Here is a 19,269-nt window from a genome sequence, read left to right as displayed (position 1 = left end):
AAGTAGTCAGATACTGGCAGGGTCATGCAGGTCAAGTGAAAAGTTACCATTTGAAATGTAGCATGTGCCAGGCATTGTGGTAAATTAGCATGCTTAGTCTTATTTAATTTTCACAGCTTCATGAGACATTCACGTGATGTCCATATCTGTGTACATAGCATTTCCATCCTGAGGTAGGTGCCAGCACACTCCTGTCCTCTAGATTTGCTCAACGCGAAAGCGGACAACTTGCAAAGAGTGACGTGGTCTCAATCATCCCCTACTCCAAGCTTGGAAAGTGAGAGGGGTAATTTTAATCATCAACTGCTTATATGTGTCTCTCCCAACAGTCTGCGATTCTTGAGGTCAGGGATCGTGCCTTATCCATCTGTATCTGCCCAGGGCATAAGGCAGCACCTGATTGGCATTTAAATAATTGTTTCATTAGATGAATTGTTTATGTCAAAAAACTGATCACTTTATTTAGTGTCTATATATGTTCAGTACTGTATAAGCCATGATTTCCTGCTCTGAAAGAACTGATAATTACTAAAAAGTCAAACACATGACAACATGAATTAAGTGTTGAATTCTGGAAAGAAAAAAAGATACTTTTGGGAAAGTAATACTCCAGGTAATAATAATAGCAGCTGGTGTGCAGCACTGCGCTTAGCAATTTCAATTAATTGGTTTAGTCAGCAACAGTCCTGGCAGGTAGGTACATTATCATCTGTTTCACGGATGAAGAAAATGATGCACAGCAAGGGTAAGCAAATTCCAATAGCACCAAGGAATCAGATAGTGTGAGGCTAGAATTACAAAATGTGTGAGAGCCAGAATTCCAACCCACAGAGAAATAAAACAACTCTTTCCGCCTGTTTGTCCTCCCTGTGTTTAAACCCTTCCCTCTGTGCTGAAGCGTTCACAAATCCCGGAAGTCAGACTCCTAACCATTTGTGAAGAATGGAACTTTTGGTGGCTTGGGGAAGTCCATGGATCCCTTCTCAGGATAATGCTTTTAAATGCATAAGGTCAAGTTCACCAGATTACAAAGGAAGGCAGTTTTAATAAAATACAGCTATGAAGATTTTTTTGTTTTTAAACAGGGTGCACTTGGTGATCCATACAGGGATCGAACCGGCAACTTTGGTGCTATCAGCACCACACTCTAACCAACTGAGCTAACCAGCCACTCCATGAAGATATTTTTTTAAAACAAATTTCGGCTACAGCAATTTATGTGCATCTTTAATAACTCATTAACAAGATACAATGAGGGATTTAAAAGTACTATAGTTTTGGTGTAGTGTATGCACATAAATGGTATTTCAAGATAGCTGCAATAAACACATGATACAGTGGATTCTCAAGAACAGAACAAATGAACAAACAAAACTGAAATAGACTCGGATACGGAGAACAAAATGATGGTTGTTAGATGGGAGAGGGGTTGGGGGATTGGGTAAAAAAGGTGAAGGGATTATGAAGTACAAATTGGTAGTTACAAAATAGTCATGGGGATGTGAAGTACAGTGTGGGGAATATAGTCAATAATATTGTAATAACTACATGTACTGTCAAATGGGTACTAGAATTATCGGGATCACTCCATAAATTATATAAATGCCTAACCACTATGTTGTACACCTAAAACTAAAATAATATTGAATATCATCTATAATTTTAAAAACACAGTCACAGAATGTAAAGTACAGCATAAGGAATACAGTTGATGGGATTGTAACAGCTGCATACAGTGTCAAATGGGTTGCAGACTTACTGAGGTGATCACTTAGTGAGGTGTGTAAATATCTAATCACTATGTTGTTTTGTACACCTGAAACTAATAATAAAAGTTAATGGTTACCAAATAAAGAAAGAAAGACAATAAATACAAGAAGACAAACAGAGTCATCTGCTAAAAGAATTCTGAGATGAATCAGCAGTGAGGTGGAGAGTTTGGATGATGGTAGTGGGTGTAGCAATGGAAAAATAAAGACTAGGCATAATTTGATGTTGGATTGTGTGAGGGTCAAAGTAGATGAAAACGACTACAAATGCTAAGCTCCGTTAATCAGAAAGCAGTAATGGTACTGGGAGAAAGGAAACTGTGATCTAGGTAAGGCAGGAAAACTGAATTTCTGTGAAGCCAGATACCATGTTGCTTGGGTTACATATGCAAATAACGTTAATGTATAAAGGAAGCACTTCGGAAGGTAGTATAAGATGAATCTGTAATAACATACCAGCAAAAATCACCATGATATAACACAAAAATGTATGTATTTCGGTTGGTGATAAATCCACAGATACTGCTAGTACTACTGTGGTTTGTTGTCTACATTCATACTGTAAGTAAACCTTAAATTTCACGTAGAGGTTATTGAAAATATAGGTGCCATGTTTTCCCACCTGAGTTCACGGATTCCCTGGACACTGTCCAGATGAAGAACCTCAGCTGTAAGTTGCCACTCATCAGTTTCTCTCTGAAGCCTTCTCTTTTTCTCTCGGAGCACTTACCTGGTCCTTCCTCACCTCATAACTACGAATGATGGGAATGTGCCTTAACGCTTACCAGAGTACGGAGTGGTTAAGAGCAAGGCAGAACCCACGCACCTGGAGGCACCTGCACAGCGTTTCACGTAGAGTGGATGGTCGAAGGTTTATGGGAGAAATGCACACAGATTTGATGTCATCCCCTTGGCTGAAAATATTAGGCATCTCCTAAACAGTTTCAAATTAGCTTCTAATAGACGTCCTTCTTCAATACACCAAATCTCACCTCACCAGGTCAACCATTTTAAATAAAACACCCATCACAAACCGGGATTTGTAGCAAAAGGCCTACAAAAAGATCTCCTAATAATCTTACAGAAACAAGATTCTCCATCCTAAAGGTAACTTCAGTGACAAAAATGAGTTAGTTTTTAAACTGTAAAGTACTAATTAGCAGGGATTATGTTTTTAGTGTTTTATGGGATACCAAATGAAAACAGGCCTTTCAGTATTTTTTAAATGATTAATATAAAGGTAATTAAGTTGTATATGCGTAATCTAAACCAAAAATGTACTAAGAAACAGATTTTAATGACTACCTTGGCCAGACATAGGCTTGTATGTTTTTCCTGTTTAATGCTTTTTACTCTGCAGGAGCTTATTCTATGCATTTTTATGACTATGAGAGAAAAGCTTTGAATGTACCGAGGTGAGAACAGCACCCATTGGGACTGGCCTAACAAGGATACACGTGATTCCTCTCAAAACCTGACCCCTGAAACCAAAGAAAAGACAGACTTTAGAAACAGAAGTTTAATGATAAAAAGGTCTATTGAGTAAATCTGATAGAATATAAGCAGGAGAAATGCATTTAACGGAATTAGGAGTGACATTTAAACAAGCACAAACTGCCTAACTCCTTCAGGGTCACAAAGGGAGTCAGGGAGATGGGATTATTTACCTTGGAAAACTGTTAGAAACTGAACAATGGTCCAGGTCATCAAGGAAAACTTTATAACTCTAAAATTAAGGAGAACTTTCTGAAACAAAAAACAAAACCATCCACATGAGATACCGTTTGCCGAATGACGTAGATAACTAACCAGAGTTGTTCGAAGAAATGTGACTTAACCTTAAGGTAAAAAGATAATTAATTTAAAGTAAAATAAATGGCACTAAGCAACTTCCTAAAGAAAGAGCTTTCAAGTTAAAGAGCACACCCCTTATTAATGAAGGAGTAACTGATCAAATGCAATCTATGGCCCAGGAGGCTGACCCATCAGGAAGCTCAGAACTCCTGCTGCTCAGAGACCCTTGAAGCATGAACTTGGCACTGTCCCTGCAGGAGAATGTGGCTCTGCTGACTCTGAGTTTAATAAAAGAACCAAGAGGTTCCAGTAGCCTGACGGTTAGACACATTCGCAGATGTGTCTAAACTCTTCCTGAATCGTCATCGTCAGGCCAAAGTATGACAAAACTGTGGCATAGCACAAAATAAGCACCTCAGGCCTGGTGAGGCTCTACCTTTGCAAGGTGGTACCCCTACATTCAGCACTTCTCTCTGGATTCAGAGAATTAGGAACACTAGCTACATGAGGTAAGCCACATGGGCTTTGCTCTTCATGGCTACCTGCCTTGGATTAAAATTCCACATCACTGGCCCAACCGGAAATCAGCTCTAGGTCTACCCCACCCCCCACAGCCTCCCTACAAAAACACAATATCATTTTATAAGAATAAAGATGCAGAAGAAAGAGATTAAGAGTGCACACAGGTCAAGCCCTGCCCTCTACCACAAATTTGCTATGTGGGACTGAAAAATTCAGTTTCTTCTAAAAACACATGAAGAGAAGGAAAATGCTCTAACAAGATGATTCCCTCAGCTGTCTTCAAGCAACAAAATGCTACAATCTCTAGACTACCTAGCCTTCATCACAAAATGGATGCCCTCAAGAATGCAGGCAACTCTACAAAACACACTGACAGGCAGCAGAAAGCAAACTACCCTAAATAGAAATAGGAACCTCAGACATGAAAAATGCATTTTCCAGATTCTTACAGAATGCCTTATTTAAAATGCCATCCTTAGAATTTAAGAAATGTGATGTGAAATAAAATGGCAACTATCAAAAATAACAAATGCAATGTGATCGGCAGAGCTCAATGCAAATTTAAAACCTCACTTCTCATTACCGGTTACTGGATTTCATCTGTGAATGTGTTGACCTTTTCCTACACCTTCCTGCCACAGGCTGCCAATCTTGGTTTACTTAGCGATCATCAATTCACTACGAAAAAAGACCTTTTCCATAGCATTATTGCAAAGTTTAAAAGAGATTTTGACAGGTCAAACATCCCTTGGAATATGAAGAGTAAATCTTCCTATTCTAAAGTAAAATGAAAAAGAAATTTTCATCAAAATATTTAAATGCAGCTCTCCCCAGCCCCTTTACCTCTAGCTCACACACACAAGACTAAGAAATGCTCAGGTTGTGCGTATCAATTCTAAAAAGGTCTTCACATTAAAAAATAAATAAATAAATAAATAAATAAAGCCTTAAAAGGCTCTCAGTTTTTACAGGCCAACCATTAAACACTTGCACTTAACTTGTAAATAAATATTAAGAGTCAGATAACATCAAGGAAAGAGAGTAATAAAAGAAATGACACCAAACTGATTGCTGGTGGTGGGAAGCTGCAGCAGATACCCCCAGGAAGCCGATTTAGGAAGAAGCTGACTGATGAAGTCAAGTCCCTTGGTGTTCTGGACTAGGAAGTAGGAGATATAGATTTTTTTTTTTTTTTTTTTTTTACATGACTGTATAAAAGTTCAAAAGCCATGGCCTGGAGATTTATCCTGGAACTACAGAATCAAGCCATGCCTCCCCCCACCCCTCTTTGTTTTTTGTTCTTTATATTTTGTACATGTAAGAGCATGCAAGGCAAGAAACGGGAAAACTATAAAGAAACAAATTAACTCTCAGAGCCCTGTGTAATTGAGAGAGCTTCAGAGATCATCTTCCCCCTTCAACAGAGCGGGTAATAGGCCCACAGCAATGACATGAGCTACTAATGCATTAGCTCTGTTCACAGAGCTCCTAACCTAAGAAGGGTGGTAGCTGGAATGAGGAGGGGGAGGGAGACGTATGATGCAAACCACTGTCACTAATGATTTATGAACAAGAACATGCAATCCAAAGGAAATAAAACGGGGTGCAGTCTCTACTTGTATTGTGAACATGTCTTTCTTTCTACTAGAACAGAAAATGAATGAATATCAGAGTTTCATATGTATAAAAGAGAAACACCAAACTGTTGTAGGAGTTATTTATAGATGTTGGAATTATAGGTGATATTTGTTTGTTTCTTTTTCAAATAATTAAAACTTTACTTTTTAGAATAGTTTTAGGGTTCTAGAAACTACAGAACCATAGAATACAAGTTTAGAAGGAACATAAAAGCCCATCCATGCTTCTGAAGTATCTTCAAGGAAACACAAAACCATGAAACTAAGAAGAGTCGCAATCCAAAGTAATTCCATAGCAATACTGAAGTGATACTTTTAGAAAAACAGAATTACGGGAAAATAAGAGTAAATAACAAAATACCCAGTTTCTACATAGAGCAGGAAGTGCTGACGTACTCATTCGCTTAGGCCACAAGTACTTGCTGAACACATTTGTGTGCTACACACTGGGATACAGCGGTAACCAGGGCAGAAATGGTTCCTTCGCGGAACATATACGAGTATGCTAGAAGTCATAATATCTAAGTCAACAAATTTCTCAAATTACAGTGTGAATCAAAATGAACCAGGTGCAAGTTCAAAATTCAGATGCTCTGTCTCCAGGAATTCCGATTCCATAGGTCTTGGACAGAACCTAAGTGCTGTTTTTAATAAGCTTTATTGGAAAGACTGAGGTTTTAGCTCTGCTATTAATTAGCTGTGCAGCTTTGGGCACAAGTCACTAACCTTCATCTCTAAGATGGAAATAATTCTGTTTAAAAGGTTTATTCTACAGAATAAAAATATTGTTTTAAGTGCTTCACACAGTACTTGGTGCAGTTGTATTCGAAATGGCAACTGTGAAATAATTGTGGCATACCAGAAAGAGTCTGGATTCACATTTAACTTAGATGCTTACCAAATACACAACACTGGCCATGTCTTTTAACCTCTGTGAGCTTTAGTTTCTATTTATGTAATTTATGGGTAGTAATATTTGCACTCTATCACAGAGATAATGGAAGAAAAAAATTAGGTATTTTGGGTAAGCTATAAAAATACTCCATAAAGGCAATAATTAATAGTAGAGACTGCCAGCATTGTTAGTCATAGCAAAGTACACAAAATTTTCATTAAAAAAAGGGAAACAATTTTTGTGGAGGGAAAAAACTGAAAAGCAACTTTTTTACCTTATTTTTCCAACAAAATGTACTTACTCATTCAAGAGTTTGAGTACCAACTGTGTGCCACCTGGGAAATAACTCCTCAGATTTAATCAGAAATGTAGTCTTCCATAAACCCATTACTAATATCAAAAATCTTAACAGCGCTTTGAGGGTTGCATAAACACAGGTTGGAAACAGTCTCACAAGTAAACACTGGCTGGAAATACATCCAAACAAACAGAAAACACTTGGTCACCCAGTCCAACCACCTCTTCGATACTTACACCTCTCTCTCTGCTAACAAGCCTGTGAAGTAATCATCGAATTCCATTGATTAGCCATCTACCGGTTGTAAAATAGTCATCTGGGGAGATTTTAGAAGCACAGATGTTGAAATTCTGCTTCTGTAAGCCCAGCACAGCTCCAGGATGAGTATGTGCAGTGAGCCTCCTACATGACTGTGAAGAGAAGGCAGGGTCTGGCCGCCAGTGACCTGCACTCACCAGTTTATTCCATATACAGCCTGTGCAACCAAACTCCTGTGGCATTAGGCTGAAATCTTCTCCACTTCAGTTTCCACCTTAGACCTACTTTTATTCTTCAGGCTACATACAACACAAGCCTAATCCATCTCCCGGCTAAATATCTCTAGTTCCTTCAAGTAACTTACAAACTATATGTTTTAAGCCTGATAACCCAGAATGTGTCCATATCTTTTTATTTATATGTCGTGCCCAGAAGAAAACAGAATCCTTGCTTAGAATACAGTGGGCCTACTCTCTCCTTCATTAGAGTGACAATATATTTTCATGAATACAGCTTACGTGCGCCTTTTACGAAACTGCAGCCACATTATATTACAATTACTTCTTTTGAATACACTTATCTTTGAAAACTTTTGGATTCATACAAAAGTTGCAAATATAGTTCCAGTTTTCCTAATGTTACATGTACAGGGCCACAGTACATTCACCAAAACCAAAAAGGACCTCACTGTTTTATTTTTTAAATTATACTTTTTTACACAAATGAGTTCTCTGAGCTGCATTTCCTTCATTTTGAACACAGAATTTTGACTTCTCTATTTTTTTTTAGAACATAGTGCAAGTAAAGGCCCTTACATTTTATCTTTTAAGATTGGGGCAAGATTTCATCTTGTAAGACTTGGACGCAAGGACTTGCAACGTGAAATGTATCGCCCTCTGCTTAAGATTTTTGAGGTCCTACACTTGCTGAGATGTTCTGAGTCAAGGTCCAGTCAGACAGCATCAGCTTTTGCCACTACACATTCATGCTGTCATGCGGGAGATGCTGCTCACTGTGCCATTTGTTGTGCGGGAGACCCTGCTCGCTGCGCCATTTGTCGTGTGAGGCGGCCTGTGGGGTCTCGGGTCCCACTCCCCACATAAGAGCGCGGGACATGGTGAGGCCAAAAAGGAACACCCACAGAGCCATAGGTAGGGGAGTCATACCACTATAGTCTCACTGGAGGCACTATAGTTTCACTGGAGGCTGGATCCACACGACCTGCAACCTGCTGTCCACTTCTCTGCCTGCCAACCAACCAACTGACGAACCAACGCAGCCGCGGCAGTTATATCGGTGGCTAATTGGCTAACTGGTTACAGCTGATGGCCAACTAGCCACAGCTGACTACCCAGGCCAGCACCCCTCCACGTGAGGCCAAGAGCCTGGAAACTGCTCTCTGGGACTCTGTCCCCACACATGCCCTACACATATTTAATAAGCAAAACTTCTGTACTCTCATCCAATTCAACAGGCCAAGGCCTGGGGAAATATGAACCCCCCTCAGGGTGCATTAAGTAATTTCTGATACATCCCGTCAATGAATCGCAAATTCACCCATTATATGTAAATCCACTTACTTTGTTTTCATGCAGATATTATTCCCTGTCTCCAGGAAGTTCAGACACATTGCGTCTTTCCATTTGTGGGGACAGAGCCAGGAGTACAGTTTCCAGGCTCTCGCCCTCATGTGGAAAGGTGCTCCACTCGGGTAGTAAATGGCCATCAACTGTGACGGTTGGCCATCAGCTGTAACCAGTGAGCCATTGGCTACTAACATAACTGCCGTGGCTATGCTAGCAGCAAATGGGGGCTGGAAAGAAGATGGTGGCTGAGCTAGCAAGCACAGATTGCAGTTAGCAAGTGGGGTTGGTTGGTTGGCAGAGAAGAGGACGCCAGGTTGCAGATCATGTGGTTCCTGTTTCCTGTGTCTCCAACCCAGCCGCCAGCAAGAATATAGTGGTATGACTCCCGTATCTACAGCTCCGTGGGTGTTCCTTTTTGGCTTCACCATATCCTACATTCTGATGTGGGGAGCGGGACCAGAGACGCCGCAGGACACCCCACATGACACCATTTTTGTTTTTTACTAGTCTAATATGTTTGCGTGTTTGGCTTCTTCAGCTGAAATGTTTAGCGCATCTACACAGTGGAAGGAATCCATTCCCCAAATGACTCTGAAATGCTTAGGAAAAAAGGGAACTCTCTAAATCTAACATCTACTGGCAACTCACTGAAGCAGCTAATGACCATGTGGAAACACCGGTGTGCATGGGAAATCCGTAGAGAATTTCTGATGAGTCACAGACTAAAATCAGAAGAAATAGCAAGGCGGTATCGGTAGTATTATTCCTACAGGAAGAACAGAGGACTCAATTTATCCCCTTGAAATTAGTTACTGGTCTTAATTATTATAAAGCCTAGGGAACAAAATGGCAGAGGATAGCAATTTAGCAGTGAAATCCCAATTCAAAAGGATAATTTAGACATGTGGTCCCAAAGATAGCTATATTCACGTCATATCAATCACTGCCAAAAGATTTTTCTAAACTGTTTACTTCTCCTCAAAAGATGTGAATAATTTTCAATTCTGTTTATCTCTGAAAACCAGGCTGTGGAATTATAGTTTTTAAATTGCAAAATAAATTTGACAATGCTTTTAGGAAGGTTGAAAACTCATGGCCGTTTTTTTTTGTGTTTTTCTTTTTTCCACAGCAGCAAGTTTCTTAAAATGGGAAATCCATTTACAAAATTTTTAAAGAAAGCATCAGAATGCCAAAAACAAAGCTCTTCCAACTTACCTCATAGTAACTCCGAACTGCGTTGCAAAAGGCTTCATCGGCTACAATTTGGGTTTCCCCGTTGAGAAAGGCCTGGAACCGTTCCTTCAGTAACTGCAATTGTTGCTTGTTAAGCTGTAAGGAAAAGAGAAAAGGAGCTGAAAAATTAGCCAATCCGTGAAATGTAATAATTGTCAAAAGTTACATTTGCTATATATGTATGTGTATTAGACTTGACACCTAGAGTTAGCTTTATGGTAAAGAAAAAGAAAAGCTAAAAAATCCTACTATGTACACTTATGGCTCAATCATAAAATATTTCCTGTTCACTTTTCCCATATACTCTGGAATCCTGATATTGCAATGAAATCCAAATTTCTACCCCAGATGGAATTCCTGTGATTATTAGTCTGGTCTCTTTGCAGAGATAGGAAAAAACTATACTTTGGATGAGAAATTAACTTGTGCAAAGTTGCCCGCTGTCCAGAACAAAGAGGGCAGAGCGAATGAGCATGTTGGAGGTGAGTGGACAACCACCAGCCATAAACAAGAGATAATGGGGAGGAAGCCTACAAAGGACAGAGGGGCTCTGAGAAAGAATCCTCGAAAGGACATCTGTTGGATGCCAAAGTCTGGATTCTGTGAACAAATGTGTCTGTTTAATGTCTGAGTTGAGATTGATAAAGGAATGACGAGGTGAGACAAATCCCAAAGAGAACAGAGGCGCACCGGGTGGGCAGTGACTGAAAGGTTAAGTGCGTTGGGGTTAGAGCTGTGGACCTAGAAGGGAGCGCAAGTTTACGATCCCATTTCCTCACCTGGGGTCTAGCTGCCATGATTGTTACTGAGGGAAGGTTGGCGGTGAACTATGACTTACCCACGTGTCCTCTAGTCGTCAACTACGAGCAGAGTCAGATACTTAATCTGCAGGACCCAGTACAAAATGAGAATGCGGAGCCCCTTGTTAAAAAAGTTAAGAATTTCAGGACAGCAGCAACAGGGCATAAAACCAAGCTCGGGGCCCTTCTGAGCACAGAATCCTGTGCATCAGTAGGGGCATCAACCTCACTGGAGGGAGGGCATACTCCGTCATGCAGAAGCATTTTCTAATGCCTAACTGGACAGAGAACAACACAGTCTTGCAGATAAAACAACAAATCCTGAGATGCATAATGAACAGGAGAGGTGTGATCTTTCCATTTCATTTGATCCTCATTGGACTATTAAGAAACTCAGTCCAGTTTCGGATTTTAGAGAGAGACGGGAAGCATTTGGAAATATTCTAAGGATAAAATGATTAAAGGATTAGAAAGACTACACACACTGGTATGATTTGGCTTCAAAAAGAAGGTTCATGTAAAAGAAGTTTAAATCTGTTCAAAAAAGATTATTAAAATGCCATTCAGATACGAGAGACAAATGCTTTCCAAGATGGGTTTTATTCAGGAGTCTGACAAACAAGACAGTTTGTAAAGACATTGTTGCTGGTAGTGACAGGCTGATAAAGAAGGGTCCTATCGTCCCTCAGTGTATAAAAACCTCTGCCCCGAGCAGTGAAGAGAGGAGAAGACATTTCATGTCTTTACCAAGGTGATTTCCTTCATTTTAGGGAAAGCTAAACGAAGCTGCAATGCATAAACATCACCATTATATAACATTCTCCATTTCTATAATATGAGGAGAATAAAAGCAAGGACCTTTTGTGTGTGTGTATTAACAAGGCAAATTCAGTCTATGCCTTTAGCTGCCATCAGGGTTCACAAAAAGGGACCAGATGTTAATAGGACAGCAATTGCTGTGAGCAAGAAGCTGGGAGCACTTCGGTTGCCAAGCCCTGGGAACCGCCAAGAAGAGCTTCAACTTGCAAACCAAGAGTCCAGGCAAAATGGAAATGTATGTGGGAATAACAATAAATTGGATGGAACCTTAACTATCATTTGTCCCAACTCCCTCATTTGATACATACAATAAATATCATTCAAAAACTAGAATCTGTGGATTTCTTCTTTCAATTGTCTTTCATCAGACATTTTGTTCTTCAAAAATTCCTCTAAATCTTTGCCATTTCTAGTTTACCAGTGTATATGTAACTTTAGCCATTGTATCAATGAATTACTTTTGGGTGTTTATGGCATGGAAAATTCATGAATACAAATCAAGGAAAAGAGATTTGAGCAAAGCATCTTCCTGGAAACTCCAACAATGTTGGTATAGCTCACAAAACATGCCAGATGCCCTTGGATAAATATCAGGCTTCAATTTTTAAATGAATAAAAATTACTGCAGTTACATTTAAGACATAAAATGACAACATTATGCAGTCTAAGACTAAAGTGATATACAAACACTCAATAAATTGACACTTCATTTTATCTTTCGACATAAAAAAGAAAAAAAAAAGAAATGAAATTTAAAATCTAGCAGTAGGGATATCTGTCAGAAAGCAGGGTTCCTTAAATGCTATTTGCATTACCAAAATAAGCTACATTACATATCAACAAATAGAGACAAAAGGAATAGGCCTAAGTAATAGATACAAATACAATCAGAGATATACTATAAAATACCTTTAAAACATCTAAAATCAATTGTAAAAGATGGTCTATTCAATCAATGTTTTTAGAATAACTGGGAAGACATGTAGAAGAAAATTAAATTGGACCATAACATATACTATTACAGTCCAAATGAATTAAAACCTTTAACGTAAAAAGATGAAACCATAAAGGTACTAAATGAAAAAAATAAATGGGAGAATTCCTTTAAACCTTGGTTTGAGAAAGACCTTCCTAACAACGAATCAAAATTCACGTCATAAATTTAATTGCATAAACATTAAAAATAAATTTAGCATGACAAAAAAATACCATAAGCGAAATCATTGGAAAAGACTAACCAGGAAAAAAACAAAACTTATAATTCATATCCTAAAGAGCTAATTTTCAAACACATGGATCCTAGAAATTGATGAGAATGTGACCAATAATCCATTAGAAAAATGGACAATATGGATACACAGAGAAATGACTTTTTATCTTGAAAGCCTGCCTAACTTCATTCATAAACAAAAGATGCAAATTAAATCCTACATGAGAGAAGCATTCTGGGAAGAAGGTAGAGTAGGAAGCACCAGAAATGAGCCTCCCACCTAGACAACAATGGCACTGGCAGTATCTGATGTAACTATTTTGGTCCTCTGGAGTCTACTAAGGGCTTGCAACTTAGAGGGGAAATCTTGAATGAGACTGCAGTTAATTTGAGTGAATCTCAACTCTTCAAACAGCAGCAATTACCCATCCCCCACCCTCAGCCCTATGGCAGCAAAAAAGAAAAATGCCAACAACCTACATTTTCATAGATACCTAAGTGAATAAATACTACATTCAAACAATGGTAATACTATTAGCTCTACAAAAGGAATGAAAATGTTCTCTTACGTACTGGTAGGTAAAGATCTTCAATTTACCTTGGGAAAGGAAGCTAGTTATAGATCAGTATGTAAAATAAGCCAACACTCCCATAGAAAAGAGGCAAAATCAGACCTTATATTTAATTTGCTTCCATATGCTGTCAGAAACTATGGAAGAAGGATGGCTGGGGGAACTGGACAGATGGAAAATAAGAGTGAAAAAGATTTTTCAACCTACACCACTTTATTCACTTTGGGTTTTGAATCACAAGATCCTTTTTATCTACTCAACTTTTTATTTAGATTTAATTAAGCTATAATAGCAACTTTGGACATCTTTAAACTCAGAACGAATATGATACATCACACAGTTTAAACCTGGCCGTCCTGCAGGGAAACTGGACAACAAACCAATTGACTTTCGCAATTCTCCATTCAGGTAGAAGATGTGAACTTGACTGTAACCCATTTTTCACATTTCAAGGTTGAGAATTTCAAGACACTTAGATTTGGGGAGCGGGGGGAGGAGGGCTTCAACGTGAATTGCTTTAATTAAAACAGGCATCCATCAGAGATGCCGAACTATCGGGGAGAATGTTCTAGAGCAGGAGAGGTAGCACCAGCCCCTCACAGGCAATTAAGACAACGGGAGCCCCGCACCATGGACAACACACCTTTGCAATCAATGCATTGATTTGTACACAGTCCATAACACCGAGTCTCTCAGCCTCCACCTCAGCCTATTAAACCACACACACACACACACACACACACACACACACACACACACACGTGCACACAACCCCTACTTTATCACCTCACAATGAGGCCAATTCTACTTTTGGACAGTTATGAAGAACTGAAGCCTGCTTCCCTGTGACTTTCAGACAATCCCAGTTTCATGCAGTCTAAGACAAAGCAGACTGTTACTTTCCTTCTGTGACACAGCAGTTCAGGAACCTGAAGACAGGTACTGGATTATTTGTGAATCTTCTCTTTCCCAGAATAAACTTTGCTAGTTCCCCCAACATCTTAAGGGTACGCTCCAATTTGCCCATAAATTAAGCATTCAACAGTCAAATTAAAAAAAAAAAACACTAAGAAAGCACTCTGAAATCAGTAATATTATGCAAATAAACTCCTAAAATAACAATGTCCCTCCTAAAATATACTGGAAAGACTCATCATGCTTCTCCTAGAATAGCGAGCCCAACACAGAGACAAGTGGGAGAACCATTTCCCACATTCGAAGCGCTCTCTGTCTATTAATTCAAACTAAAAACAAATTAACTCTTCTTGGCAGTCACATCCTCTGACTAATGTTGTGCTTATAATCAACAAAAATTTCTGAAATATTCTTACATGGGCTTCACCAAGCCATGTTTCATCTCACTAGATTTATTTGGTCCATTGGTCCAGTTGATGACGATTGTTTTTTTTAGATTTCTAATTCCTTCACCCAATGACCAGAGGGCTCTCCTAGCTTTGTTATATCCATTAACATAATAAGGTATTATCCATCACCTTCATCCAGGTCATTATAAAAACCTCCATCAGTTCAGGCAGGATTAAGGAAAGAAGCAGGAAACCTATCATTACATGGATTCATCCAGTTTGATACACTCAGTAAACATTCTTTGGGGCATTTGATTTTATTCAGCCTATACTTTATTTTTGCCCATATATTGTCTTCACACTAGTACATTTACCAAAGAATGATTAAGATATTTTTCAAAAATAAAGAAACATTTAACCAGTAGAAATTATCTAATGGAAATTTTAAAAGAATTTTAATATATGAAACTAAGTGGCAGATAGTTAACTAGAACATAAATATCTGTGCAAATATCTAAATACAACCAAGAAATTGCCTTATAAAAAGAACACTTCGCATACTGACAGTAAAGGCTACATTTTATAAATCTTGGCTGCCAGTGATAATTTATCCATAATAATAATTGTTACAGAAAACAAAATTAACTTCCAGAGGACAGAGATGTTTTATGTTTCTTAGGTTTTCCTTCTCTTCTTTTTCATTTTTTTTTTTAATGTTCAAATTAAATTCTAGCCTTTTCATTCTAAGGCATGATCCACTGTGGACTTATGCCAGGATCTCGATTCCAGCAGGAGACCAGCCATTATGCCACCCAGGACCCAGCAACCACTGGTGTGCGGAGCTGCCCTGACCTGTGGTTCCATCACATGTCTTGACACTCATAGTGGGTGCTGCGTGACATCCTGGTGAGTAAAGGTGATCACAGATTTCACAGCAAAGTGGCAGGTAACTAGTGGGTACTGCCTCTCTGGGATTGGAGAGTGAGGTGGTGGTGTGTTCCTTAAAGCAAGGTAGAAAGATAGATATACTTTATTTCAAGGAGATAAAAGGATTTACTCCAGGCACAGATGGTCTCTGAAATGCACAATGGCATAGCTTTAATGCCTGTTAACGAAACGTAGTAAAAGATATTAACAGGGAAAGAGTAAAGGGTAGGTGCTGTTTCTTTTTCCATTCCTATGAACTCTTTGTCAAAAGATCTCTATAAAGCCACTGGGGTCAGATAATCTACATTTCTGAAACAATGGACCTCCCCCAAATGCATATCAGAACAGAATAACAGAGGGGCGCTGATCACCTTATTATACATTATAAAACCCGTTGGGAGGCACTGCTATTAATAGTTTCCTATAGCAATAACTTTTCTGGTCCTCTTCTATAAGCCCAGAATTTACAACAGTGAACATGCCCGTCTAAGACTACAAGTGGCTGCCTCACTTGGCCATGGACATGGTCAAATGACCAAATTAAGACCAATGAGATATAAGCCAAAGTGTGTCTGACACCCAGAAAACCACAAAAGGCAGCTGAAGCAGACACAGTTTGCCTTTTTCTTTGCTCTTTTCCTACTGGTTGGAATTTGATGTGCCAGCTAGAACTACCAACTTGGTCCACAAGGATTCTGGAACTCGAGACAAACAGAGCCTGAGACTTCTAATGTGGAGCAGCCAGTGCAACTGTGGATGGCTACCTCCCAACATCCTTTATGTGAGAGAGAAATAAACCTTTCTATGTCCAGACCACTCTGATTTGGGGTTTATGGTGGAATATGTGGCTGAACCAAATCCTAACTGATACAAATCCCAGTGAGATACCCAACTGGGGGAAATGCCATAGTACTGGGAAGGTTTATCTTAATTAATTCTAAAACAAAATATTCTTTCTGTATGTTATTTTATATGAAAAAAACTCCTTATCCAATGAACTTGCCCACTGAACAAGGAATGCCAGAGTCTAAGGAAACTGAAGATAGACTGAAAATAGTTATTTTGACAAAGTGAAATTTATTGCCCCACAGTGTTGAAAGAGGGGATTGAAAAGCCCCAAATGTGCAAATACCACTTTAACCTATTTTATAATAAAATCTATTAGTATAGTGACGAGTACAGAACAGCCAAATCCCATTGCATTGTACAAATGGGCTCGGGCTAGGTTTACTCAGCCACTAAGTGAACAACTTCTACGCACATTCTCACTGACCTACTAGAAGTCCATCCTCAGCAAAATCATACACCATGACGGGATCGTCTCGGGGGAGGAGGGCTGCTGGCAATCCTGACACTGGGAATGTTAACAAAATCCATGAAGTCAATGAATTCTCTTGCTGCACGGTACCGGGCACATTCCACCCAGGTCTCATTAAATCTTCCTGAGTTTCCTATAAAATGTTTACCTCATTTTACAAATGGGCAACTAAGCTCAAAGAAGTTAAGCACCTTGCCTAATTTCACATTTACTAAGAGGCAGGGGCAGAGTTTGAACCAGTATTCCACCAGTCACCACATTATTTTCTGTTTTGCTCACAGAAAAAGAGGTGTTTCTCAATAAGAGGTGTTTACCCCTGTCTGATATATCCTATATAGCTTGGATGTATTTATTTGCTTAGTATTTAAACCCCTATTAGAATAAAATCTGCTTTAGGATAAGAACTTGATTTTCGCTCACAGCTCTAATCCCAAACTAAAACAATGTTTAGCATATAGATTATATACATATACATATATTTATTTTAAGAATGAACAAAGAACGAACAAATGGCAGCTGGTTGCTATGAACCTATTACTAGGACGGCCACATCTACTCACATGCTCACCTGCCTCCCCACAAAGCTGTTTTATCATGCAATGACAAAAACTCAAGATTACCTCAAACAATCATAATGGATGAGAGCACAGCCTCTCACCCATAGCATCCCCTATCTCATTAATCAGTAAAATTATATATGACTAATGGGGCAGTAGGTGAGTAATGAAAATCCCAGGCTCTGGTGTAAGACAACTTCTGTCTGTATCCAGGAACCGCCCCCCACCCCCCCACCCCGCCCCAGTGTGTAGGGTCTTTAGGCAGGTCACTTAACCTCAGGACCTCAGGGCCTCAAGTTCTTCATGTAAACAATGAAGGTAGTAATAACACATTTAATAGGGCTGGTGCAAGAAATAAGATAATAGAAAACAGTGCTTAACACACAGATTAAATGCTTTATAACTGCTAGCTCCTATTTTAGAAATACATGGTAATTTCATTTCGGCCATTGCAGAAGACAGAGACAAAAACAAATTTTATGAATGGGTGGAGATGAACGACGCACAACAGACTTTCCAGAACCGCGCTGTCCCACACGGCAGTCACTAACCAACATGGCTCCTGAGCACTTGAACTGTGGCTGGTCCCAGCTGACATCTGCTCTAAGCCTAACACACAGAGTTCAAATACTCTGGGCAACAAAAAGAAGAATATGAAACATCTCACTAATAGTTGCATATTGGTTACATGTTGAAAGGGTTTTGCATATATGGAATAAAATAAATTATTAAAATGACTTTCATCTCTTTGTTCCTTCCTGTTATAATATGGCTTCTTGAAAGTGTTAAATTATATAAGTGGCTCACATCGTATTTCAATTGGACAGCAGTGTTATGGAGACATGTGTGATGGCCGAGTGTCCCTTGAGGACACAGATGACCATGGCCTTGCTGTACCTGAAAAGCAGGTGTGGCCTCACTCACAGCAGCAGGCCCCACAATATCTGAGCATGTGACCAAGTCCTGTGGTCTGACTGAAGAGAAACCGAACAAGGACCAACATGCAATACCTAAGTATTTGCCTAGGATTTTCCATTGTTAGAGAGTAAAGTAGAGAGTAAAGTCCCATGTTATGGAATAGAAAACAGACCGAGAGATTAAGTTAGGTCACAGAACCAGGACCCTAACCTAATTTCCTGAACCCAAGTCTACAGTTTTCCCCCGTCACTGGATGCCCCCTATCCCACTGGTATGTTCTTATTTGACTCTATGTCTTCATTCAGCTTAATCTTAAAAGACAATCAACTTAAATGCTAAGAGGTTATTCAGTCTGTTTCATGCTCCTGCACATAACAGTTAAGTGAGAGAAAAATGGAATACCTTGTTGGTCATTATCCTCCAAAAATTTGTTTTAGGACCCTCTTATTCATTGACAGCATGTGTTTCACCCACCACTCTGAGAGTGAAATGGACCTATGATAATAACCTTTAATGATAATTAACCTATTAATAATATAAGCTAATGATGATAACCCATTGATAATATATAACCCTAATGATAATAACCCATTAATAACATAAGCTCATAAAACAAATGCAAACCAATTGTGATGGCTACATTTGTGTGTCAACTTCACCGGGCTAAGGGATGCCCAGATAACTGGTAAAAAATTATTTCTGGATGTGTCTGTGAAGGTGTTTCTGGAAGAGATTAGTATTTGATTCAGTAGATAAGTAAAGAGATCCACTGTTACTGGTGTGAGTGGGCGTAATTCATTGATAGATTCAGGATAGAACAAAAAAGGCTAAGGAAGGGCAAATTCGTTCATC

The 19,269-nt window shown here is 39.1% G+C and overlaps 1 protein-coding gene across 2 annotated transcripts in view; it reads right to left on the bottom strand.

Moving 5' to 3' along the window:
• CADPS2 (calcium dependent secretion activator 2) overlaps window positions 1-19,269 on the bottom strand; it is a 471,665-nt gene that overhangs the window by 348,188 nt on the left and 104,208 nt on the right. For both annotated transcript variants that reach the window (XM_074315663.1, XM_074315664.1), the window contains exon 2: window positions 9,975-10,088. In XM_074315663.1, the coding sequence (XP_074171764.1) occupies window positions 9,975-10,088 (114 nt within the window). The remainder of the gene's footprint in view (window positions 1-9,974; window positions 10,089-19,269) is intronic.

This window comes from Rhinolophus sinicus, linkage group LG11 (assembly GCF_036562045.2).
Source record: "Rhinolophus sinicus isolate RSC01 linkage group LG11, ASM3656204v1, whole genome shotgun sequence".
NCBI lineage: Eukaryota > Metazoa > Chordata > Mammalia > Chiroptera > Rhinolophidae > Rhinolophus > Rhinolophus sinicus.
This window is presented reverse-complemented; position numbering and strand designations above follow the sequence as displayed.